The 10,243-nt window shown below is 33.2% G+C and overlaps 1 protein-coding gene across 4 annotated transcripts; it reads left to right on the top strand.

Moving 5' to 3' along the window:
• The first annotated feature begins 403 nt into the window (after window positions 1–403).
• Window positions 404–9,573, top strand: LOC137816910 (Glyceraldehyde-3-phosphate dehydrogenase-like family protein). Of its 4 annotated transcripts, none has more exons than XR_016521530.1 (12): window positions 404–648; window positions 961–1,111; window positions 1,194–1,271; window positions 2,198–2,313; window positions 3,320–3,373; window positions 4,264–4,351; window positions 4,467–4,559; window positions 5,047–5,087; window positions 7,033–7,090; window positions 7,208–7,371; window positions 7,557–7,626; window positions 9,197–9,573. XR_016521530.1 is itself a non-coding variant. In XM_068620082.2 (12 exons), exons 1-12 carry the CDS (start codon window positions 553–555, stop codon window positions 9,320–9,322), a joined length of 1,131 nt encoding a protein of 376 aa, XP_068476183.2. In that variant the 5' UTR covers window positions 404–552; the 3' UTR covers window positions 9,323–9,573. The 4 variants fall into 4 exon arrangements, 2 of the variants coding, with proteins under 2 accessions (XP_068476183.2, XP_090159615.1); XR_016521531.1 differs by lacking the exon at window positions 9,197–9,573 and adding an exon at window positions 7,719–7,866; XM_068620082.2 differs by having other exon boundaries at window positions 7,037–7,090.
• The last annotated feature ends 670 nt before the right edge of the window (window positions 9,574–10,243 follow it).

The following is a 10,243-nucleotide window of genomic DNA, read 5'->3' as shown; positions in this document are numbered from 1 at the left end:
GCCTTTTCAAAACCAGCTCAAGTTGCTCCTAAGAATGTCAAAGAATCATGTATTCTTGTTATTACATTCACATCACATTACTAGTGGAGATCTTCCTATCTAATAGGAACCAAGTAAAGAGGAATTAAAAACGTCTTCTTAAATTAATTTAATTTAAAATCTGTTTCTTAAATCAATTTGAAAACTGTTCTATATAAAGTTACGAAATATCCATAATAATTTAATATAATAAAGATTGTTATAAGAGTAAAATAAAAAAAATAAATAAACAGTTATAAATCTCTTTATATAATTATAGATATGGATTTAGATTTGATTTAGATTTATAAAAATCCAAATTGATTTTATAAAAAATATGGATTAGTCCATTACCACCTGTACAAGCAGTGCGGGATAAAGTTTCAGGATTTGTTACTTTAATAAAATCATACAAAGTATTTAATATTGATGCTATCTTTTAGTCAAGTTTAAAATTTCATACAAAGTATTTAATAGAATGATAACAATGAATTGATTTTGTCATATTTGATTGAAAGATTGAAAGGGGAAAAAATGAAGAATATTCCTCTGATTCTACTGGGTTGTGGAGGAGTTGGTCGTCAACTTCTCCAACACATTGTCTCGTGCCGTTCTCTGCACTCCACACAGGTAATGTCCCTTTAGATGGATTCTCATGTTTTCAGATTTTGTTTCTTTTTCCTATTTTTATGTCATGGCTTTAAACTGAAAATGAAAACTTATTTGGGTTTCTGATATCCCATTTGTCTTATGAACCTTTTTTCTTTCTGGGTTTTTTTTTTGTGTGGGCTTTTGGCTTCTTTGTCAAATGAATCCAACGATTGCAATCCGTAAATTTTTGTTGACATTGATTGAAAATGGGATATAAAAATGAGCGTTTATTGTTTAGTTGATTGATATTTCAATTTATTTATTTATTTTGTTTGAGTGTTTTGGTGGCAGGGACTGTGCTTGAGAGTTGTAGGAGTTGGTGATACTAAATCTTTGGTGGTGTCGGATGATTTGCTGCATAAGGGGTTGGACGATAGTTTTCTGTTACAACTTTGCCGGGTCAAGAGTGCTGGCGAATCTCTATCAAAACTTTGTGATTTTGGTTGATATCTATGCCTAATTTGTCTTGATGGTGATATGAAAATTTGTGTTTTTTTAATATTTACTTGTATGTTTATTCAAAGGGGAATGCCGGGCGATTGTGCATCCGGAGCCACAAGGAAAGATTCTAGAGATTGCATCTCAACTTGGTAGAAAAACAGGTATAGCTGAGGCACTTTCTTGTTTGTTTTTGCATTACAAATTTTCATTTTTTAATCTTCAACTTTTTTGAAATGATTATTGTAGTCCTTGAACATAGACAACGGTAGTGAGTATTCAATCTGGATTTTTCATTTCTCTATCTTCTAGTGTTTTTCTTTCTCTGCCCTTGTTCTTTCCAACGACATCTTGCTATTTTTAATAATTAAAACTAATTAGCTAATAAATAAGGAATAATAAGTCACCCAGAAAATTCAGAGAAATCACCACGCCACTTCAAGTATCCATGCAGGAATGGGTTGCTTCAAACCAAATCAATCCCCACCTTCCATGTTAGGGGAAGAAACACCACACAACCACTCAAGATCCGCAACATTATCAAGAACCTATACAAACAAAAAAGAAAAGAAAAATCAATGGCATCACATCACATTTTGAAAATGCTGATTAAGTTGGCAAAAGCCCGTTAGATGAAGATGAGAAACAATATTTGTAAAAAGCAAGAAGTTTGAGGAGAATGTACCTATATGTTTTGCTGTAATCTGCGATAAGATAGGTTGCTACTTATTGGCATCTGTTCAATGGTGAACTGAGCAGAGAGTGAATCAGGAACAAACTTAATAGTGCTCTTTGGTGGCCTATAGATGACGGATCCACATCAAAGAAGAACATTCACTTACCCATTAACTTATACCTATGTAAGCAATCATTCACTACCATGAACTGGTTATGGCAGTACCCATGAAACCTCTTCTGCCCGTTATATCCTGCAACACCACAACCCTAAACATATTTAAGCCTTGTATTTTTATTATGGACTGTATTTCTTGCTAATTGCTGTTGATTTTAAAATAAATTTGAAATGAGAGTGAACCTTTAGAGCTTCATGCATTAAATCACTGAACTCGTCAATTGTTTTTGGTTATAGGTTTGGTGCTTGTGGATTGCTCTGCTAGCTTTGACACTGTCGCGGTGCTAAAGCAAGCAATTGATATGGGTTGTTGTGTTGTTTTGGCAAATAAGAAGCCTCTTACATCTTCAATGGTAAGGTCATCTTAATTGTTTTATAACAATTGTTGAGATGTGAGGGTAGGGGATATATATTTATTTTTGAAGTCAAGAAAGACTATATTTATTGTGATTTTGTTTTGCTTCGCTATGTATAACCCTTGGTACTGATCTAGACATAGTAAAAGAAAGAAAATGTCCAGTATGCATATTAAATCTTCTCCCATGCTTTCATCTTAGTCTTGCCTTCACGCTCTTGCTTCTTCTTTAGGTTCTCTATCTTATGGAAACATGCTTCTTTAGCTTAACTGTAACAATCTTGACTTTTATGTCCTCATGGATTCTTTAAATTCTAACCCTCTTTGACAGTCAGAAGCCAATCAACAAATTCTTGAACATGTTGAATTTGGCATCTCATTTCCTCCGTCTCAATTTCTTTATTAAGTCTTCGTCTCTGGTATTTTGTGGGTTATTATTGGTTTAAAGGTTAAAAGTGTAAATTTGAAAAGATTTGGAATTTTGAAAACTTTAGGGTTCAAATGGTAATTTTGTAACAAATATGGGGTAAAATATGACTTTTGATAAATACAATGGAAGGTTACATGGTTTTAGAAACTCCATTATTAGCTTGCTCCATAACTCCTGAAACGTCCCAATTATCATCATTCGTGGCTGCATTTACATTTTCAGCATCAACTTGATAGTAGAAATGTTTAAATAGTACGAGGGTGATAGTTTTGACTAGTGTGATTGATAATAAAATGGAAGGGCAAAGCTCACACATAGTAATTTTAGCAATTCTTTGTTGATGTCCAAAGTTTCTAAAACAAAGAGTGCATGATCCTAATTGGACGGGGCAATTTGTACTTTTTCACAACAAGGTTTCATAAAATTTTGGTTTATTCCCTCACTTGTATATTGTTTTCCTGGTAGTTATAATAAGGTTTCATAAGATTTCGGTTTCTTCCCTCTCACTAGCACCTTTTTATGGTAGTTGTGTTGTGCATGTCTCGTCTAAACAATTACATCTTTTATGTAACAGGAGGATTTTAAAAAACTTTTCATGTATCCACGTCGTATCCGACATGAGTCAACAGTAAGTGATACTTATCTCTTTCCTTAACTACAATATCATATCTCTTCACCAACACGTAGCAGCATTGTGACAGTATTGAAAATATTTATTTGAAATGTGTATTTTCCACTATGTAATATAAAATGCAGCATTACTGCTTTAATTTCTTTGCTTGATTATTCTTTGTTGTTTCGAACACTTAGCTCATAGTAATAAAATCAAAGCCTTTAGAAGTTCTGAATGACTTGTATGGATCAATAATGTTCAAGCTGATGCTTGCTTAATTTTTTTAACAAAATTTACCTTGATAAAAAAGGAAAATTAAATCCAGGGAAAAAGCCACATGGTGTGTTATTTGCAGTAGATTGACGATTCATCTTCTCCATTATATTAAGAAGGAAAATATCATAAATTGGGGTGTGTGGCTGACTTGTGAAAGTATGATGATGAAAATAAAATATGAAAAGAAAATAATAACCACAATCAAATGTTACTTCTGGATACTTACTCTTTCAATACACATACTAGAATCCTTAAAGAAATTCTTATATTTACTCATTTAAGTGAGAAACCGATACTCAAGAAGCCATTGCACCCAGAAATGAAAAACTAACAGAAACAGGATGAAATTATAACATTAGCCTCACTAGAAAGATCTTCAGTCTGATTTCTCCATTCCTCTCTCTGTTTTAACCTGTTATTCCACTACCTGCCACATGAGCGGGTTTTTGCCACTCAAACCCATTCCCCTTGTGCTCTCATTGCACACTTGTGTGCAATATCCTGCTCGTCTTCCATTTTCCTATGTGGCACAACATAGATTTGGAGGGTGCCTCATATTCTTATATGACGAAAATACATTTGAATTATATTGATGAACTACTACTGAACTGGTAATTATATTTTTGAAGGTAGGAGCTGGTCTTCCAGTAATAGCATCCCTGAATCGCATAATCTGTTCTGGTGATCCCGTTCATCAAATTATTGGAAGTTTGAGTGGTATATATCTTTCACGGTCCTATAATTACATATTATTTTTGTTTTCCAACATGCATTCTTAATTCAAAATTAATTTTTTTAATACTTTATTTTATGCTACTTTCTCTCTTATTAGGGACATTGGCGTATGTAATGAGTGAGGTTGAAGATGGAAAGCCACTGAGCCAAGTTGTTAAAGATGCTAAAAGTTTGGGGTATACTGAACCAGGTTTGTGCTGCTACATTTGAATTGTGTCATTGATATGTGAAACTGGTTAATCTATGTAATTCTAATTTCTACACGTGAACCTTATGAATATGGGGATATTGTCAGTATTATTACTCGCTATGGCTTGTACTAGTATACCACTCTATTGTTTGACCAAATTATTAGTTTTCATAGGACTTGGGTCAGTGTTTTGTATCACATTATCAACAAACCATATCAATGTAAATATTATTCTCACATTTATTCTTTACCACCTGAATCTTATAATTCCAATGATTTTAGCATTTTAATGAGCTGTTAACTTCTTTTTTGGTGAAAAAAGTTATTAACATTATGAAGTATATTCTTAGATTATTGTCATGATTAATCTTCATGTTTTTGCTTGTTCCCTCTTGAGCTCCGTTTGGTAATTGCTAAATAGTTAGTTAATGATAATTTAGCTTTCAGGTGTTTAGATTATTTATCTATACATGCTGTCTTGTTGTAGATCCACGTGACGACCTTGGTGGAATGGATGTTGCTAGAAAGGTACATTGTAGTTTGCTTTACCTTGAAGATTATCTGTAGCTGTTTCTGATCTATGTAAAAGCTAATAATGTCTCACAATCAACATAAAATGGTTCTGGTCTCATAAGGACACTGTACAATACTGCAGCCTACATGTATTGGCCACCAAGGAATGATGTCCATTCTTTGATAATAGGCAGTAACAGTGTTATCAATAACAGATTGCTGATTTATTGCATCAGGCCAAAAATACCCCCTACAAATATAGCAGATGGCATTGGCAGTTATGGTGGAAGGCATGAGATGTACATGCCTTGGTATGAGAGGGTATGTTAGAGATCTCACACCGACTAGAGATAAGTAGGTGAAAACCCCACTTTAGAAGCTAGTTTTGTAAAATTGAGTTATGCTAAACCTACTTCCTCGTAACAATGTTATTGTGCAAATAGGGAATTATTAGGATAAAAATATTCTCAATATCTCCATAGTACTTAGGAGAAAACATTTTTAGAATTTTTCTGCACCTTTTTTTAATTCCTTATTTGGAAGAGTTTGATTGTTGCAAATAGAGGTGACAAGAATATTATTATTAATAAAATAATTCTTTATTTCCTTATTTAGTTTTAGATTGATACCAAAGCTCATTTTGAGAGCTTTGGTTTTGCTGCTGTGTAAACATTACATATTAAAAAACACTTAGAATACTTAGAGCTTATGAGTTATTTTCTTAGTTTCTCACCGTGAGTTGTAATTTCCTTGATGGTCTTGCAAACTCAGAACCAAAGAGACCACACCATTGTTATAAATTGGGAAGTTAGAATCTTTTGTTGCACATCTCTATAGACACCAACCTTTTAAAAAATGGACTTCAACTCTAATTCAATCTCATAAAACCAACAAGTGATATCTGCATTCACTTATATACACTATAATTTGGCCATATCTTTAGTGGATGTGAGATCTCCAACCCACCCTCTTACATTGAGGATTGGATATCTCAAGAAGTAGATATTTATCGACAGTCTAATAGTGTGACATAGTAGGCACGACAAAGCTTGTTTGGACAGAATCCGAATCGTCTTAGAAAGTGGATTTTAAGTCAAACACTGCTTTAAAACCGACTTGTAAAGTGAGGTTTACACCCTCTTATATATTATAATTTGACTATATCTCTAATTTATGTGGAATCTGCAACACAATCCATTAGTAACCTCCAAATCCTAATTTAACTTCAAGTTGACATTAAGGGTTTAATAGGTGAACAACCACATGAAGTGGTTGATGAAGCTGAAAAACTTCATCTATTATCAGTGAGTGCAAACGCATCTTTATACTTATCTTTCATTGGTATTGGAAAATTTCATAATTGCTTCTTTTGCTTTCTTCATTGCTTCATATAGTCCATAGCTATTTTTTTTCTCATGAACAAGGCAAAATACATGAACAAAGAGGAGTCATGGCTTTGAGAGTAAGAACACATGATTCCAATTGGAGGCATAAGAACAATTTTTGTTTCTCCCCTTACCTTAGCTTCTTTAGACAACTTTGTCCTTTGCCATGGTCTGCTTGTGAAGCTGTAAATGTGACATGTTGCAGCCAACATGGCCCTCCATCAAAAGCTCATCTTGGACCACCTTGATTGGTGGCCAAAGGGATTTTTGCCACTGCCTTCTGCCATGACCACCTTTTAACAATGCTGACAGTAGGCATATCAGTTAATTATTGTAGAAAGAAATGAGTTTTCATTAGCCTAGATTTGTAAAACTCATGTCTCCATTTGGTGATTTTGGTTATCCAAAATATTGTGGTACTGAAAAAAAGTGTATACACTTTTTGTACTGCTGGTGCAGGAGAAATGAATGTTAATTTTGAAGTCATGTTACAACACTGTTGGTTGTTTCTTATTTTGAATTATTAATGACATAATGTGCTAATACTAACTTCCTTTGTTTGGGCCAATATTAAGACAGGCTTTAATTCTTACTCGAATACTTGGCCATCAAATTAATCTGGATAGCATTCAGGTTTGGATGTGCATTATTATATTCAACTTTCCCATCCCTTGCATTTATGTTTTTGTGCCAGTTTTTCTACCTGTATCATAAGTTTGTTATATTTGTAATTCTATATACATTTAACAGATTGAGAGCTTGTATCCCAAAGAAATGGGACCTGATGTAATGACTGTTGATGACTTCTTGGACCGAGGACTCTCATTGCTAGATAAAGATATTCAAGCTAGAGTTGAGAAGGCCGCCTCAAATGGAAATGTTCTGCGCTATGTTTGTGTGATCGAGGGTTCAAGGCATCTTTTTTTATCCTCCCTTCATATTGTGTCTTCAATCAAGCATTGCCTTCACTTCTTTGCACATTTTTTCTTCTTTTTTCAATTCATTCTTTGTATAGGCTTTTATAGTGTTCATTGTTTGCAATTATTCACATTGTATGTTTCCTTTTCTACTATTAATATTAACCTTTTCATCTGAGTAGGTGTGAAGTTGGTATTAAGGAGCTAGAAAAAAATTCTCCCTTGGGAAGACTAAGGGGAAATGATAATGTGGTAAGCTTCTTTTATGTTATATTCTCTTATGTATCCAAAGTTATTATAAATATGAGATCCTAGGAGATGGAAATTAACTCTCTCAAATTCAGCCTCAAACTCTAGATGACTTGGCATTATGGAGTTTGGAGGCTGCAACGGTGAGGTGTTTTGTGTTGGTGGTTTGTAGTGTGGTGGAGGCAATGTTCAACTGTGATGGAGGTCCTGTTGGTGTTTAAAAGCTTGAGTGTGGTGTTTCAGGTAAGAAGGGGTGGTTAAATAGGCATTTGGGGTGAAATGGTAGAAGATAGGTTTCTGGATATCGGATATCTGGGTCTGAAAAGAATTGAATGCAGATATTTGGTAGTGACTTGCAAAGATTGAGATTCGAAACTGACAAATGTATTTTGGATAAACAAATGCGGAATAAATATAATATGTTCCAGAAAAGTAATTGGATATCAAGATCATTTGTTAGTTCCAAGACAAACAACTACTTTTCTAAAATACTTTTGTTAGTTCCGGATTTCAATCTTCGCAAACCACAATAATTATAATAAACAACCTACTGGATATCTGCATTCGAACTTCCTTTCCAGACCCCATTATTTGGAAACTTATCTTCTACCATTTCACTCCCAAACCCCTATTTAACCATCACTTCTTACTTCAAACACCACACCTCCACCGCAGTTGAATGTAGCCTCCACCAAGACATAGAACACCTCATTGTTGCTGCTTCGCCATCCCAAATAAAATGCGAAAGGGCAATTGTGGCATTTTAAAATTTCTTCGGGTGTAGGAAGAATTAGCCCACATGCAAAAGAACTTACAAGAGACCCATTTAAACATAAAAGAAATCCTACAAAGTAATTGTCCAAGAAATACAAAATAATAAAGAAATGAACATTTGTAAGAAATGAGTTTAAGTCTAATTCATCTTTACAACATTAACTCAGTAGGATGAGGTTTACCTTTACATATATATGATGTGGGATCTCCAACACACTCCCTCACGTCGATGACATCGAGTGTGGGAATTGAGGACTCTATAATGGGTGACACAATAAACTCAACAAGCTATGATAGACTTTGAATGTTTATGATACCATATTAGGTAGTGGAATTTAAGTCTAATTCAATCTCATTGAGTAAGGTGTGATTTGTCCCCACTTATATACTGTAGATTGATATTATTTAGTCGAGGTGGAATCTCCAACACTTCCTCTCTCATTGAAGAATGAATATCTAAATGTGTTATTAGATATGTGAGTGGCCTATCAGGAGTTCGAAATGATGGCATAATAATTTCAAAGAACTTGACTATGATAGACCCTAAATGAATCTGATACCATATTAAGATATTGATATTTAAGTTTAACTCAACCTTTGCGAATCAGTAGGTGAAGTTTTTCTCTACATATATACGGTAAATTGGTCTTATTTCTAGCTGACCTGCTATTAACAAGAGACAATTGTTTTGACATTCTTCTTGTAACACTTCTAGAAATAGGGTGTTCTTGCTTCTTCTTTTTATTATTAATGTACATCATGTGTATTCTATTTTATTTTGTGTTTGATACAAATGCAGTTGGAAATATACACTCGATGCTATAGTAAACAACCACTGGTTATTCAAGGTGCCGGAGCCGGAAATGACACCACTGCTGCTGGTGTTCTTGCTGATATTGTAGATGTTCAAGATTTATTTTCTTGAAGGGAAATCTTTTTGTATCCTGAGTAGAGAAAGTAGAAGGTACAACTGCTAATAATCTTGCCCTGGAAAGCTGCTGATGTGCGTTTTTCTGTGTTTGGTTGAAGCCAGAATATGTGGCTCGTATTTTTTTCCGGATATTAGACATGAAATTTTAGTGCAAATGTGGGTACAGAATGCTGAACCAGACACAGATGAAATTGAATTTTGCATTTTGTTTCTTAAAAAATACAAATATCATGATTATTGGAGAATTTTGATAACTAGTTTGAATAACACAATACGAATTCAAAGATGGCTGATTCAAAAAGATTTTATTAACAAATAACTTTTTTAAATATGAATTATCCCAAGTCAAAATATTTTAAAAGTTTTTTATTTTAATTAGCAAGAGATTACTATTTTTATTGGAAAAAATACATAAAAAATTAAGGAAGTGGATAAATTATAACATAAGTATAAACTAAATTGAAGTTAGAATATGTATTCAAATAACTCAATTTCTTTATAAGAATCATGAAATGAAATTATCACGAGAACAAATGATATAAACATATTCATACTTATAAGTAGATAAAAAGGGTCATATGGAGAAGAAAATAAAGAGTTATATAGATAGAAGGAAAGTTATAAAAACAATAGACAAAATGATGAAAATGAAAAAGCAAGAACATAGGGCTTTTTCTAGAATCAAGAATAAAATAAGTAAGAAGATAAAGCTTTCCTTACAATCTAGGAGCAATTGATTAATGGTTGGTGTAAATGGTATATAAAAGCTTTTGTGTATGTATTTTTTTTTTCCAAGCCTTTTCTAGAGCTTGATAATTTACTTTATTTATAGAAAAAAGTTACATAATATCTTAGGTTACTATTATGTTGGTTAATTCTTCTAGTATTTTAAAAATTATTTTGATAATTGTTATT

This window comes from Phaseolus vulgaris, chromosome 6 (genome assembly GCF_051622355.1).
Source record: "Phaseolus vulgaris cultivar YP4 chromosome 6, ASM5162235v1, whole genome shotgun sequence".
Lineage (NCBI taxonomy): Eukaryota > Viridiplantae > Streptophyta > Magnoliopsida > Fabales > Fabaceae > Phaseolus > Phaseolus vulgaris.
Note: the sequence above shows the minus strand (reverse complement) of the source record. Positions and strands in the feature narration are given on the sequence as shown.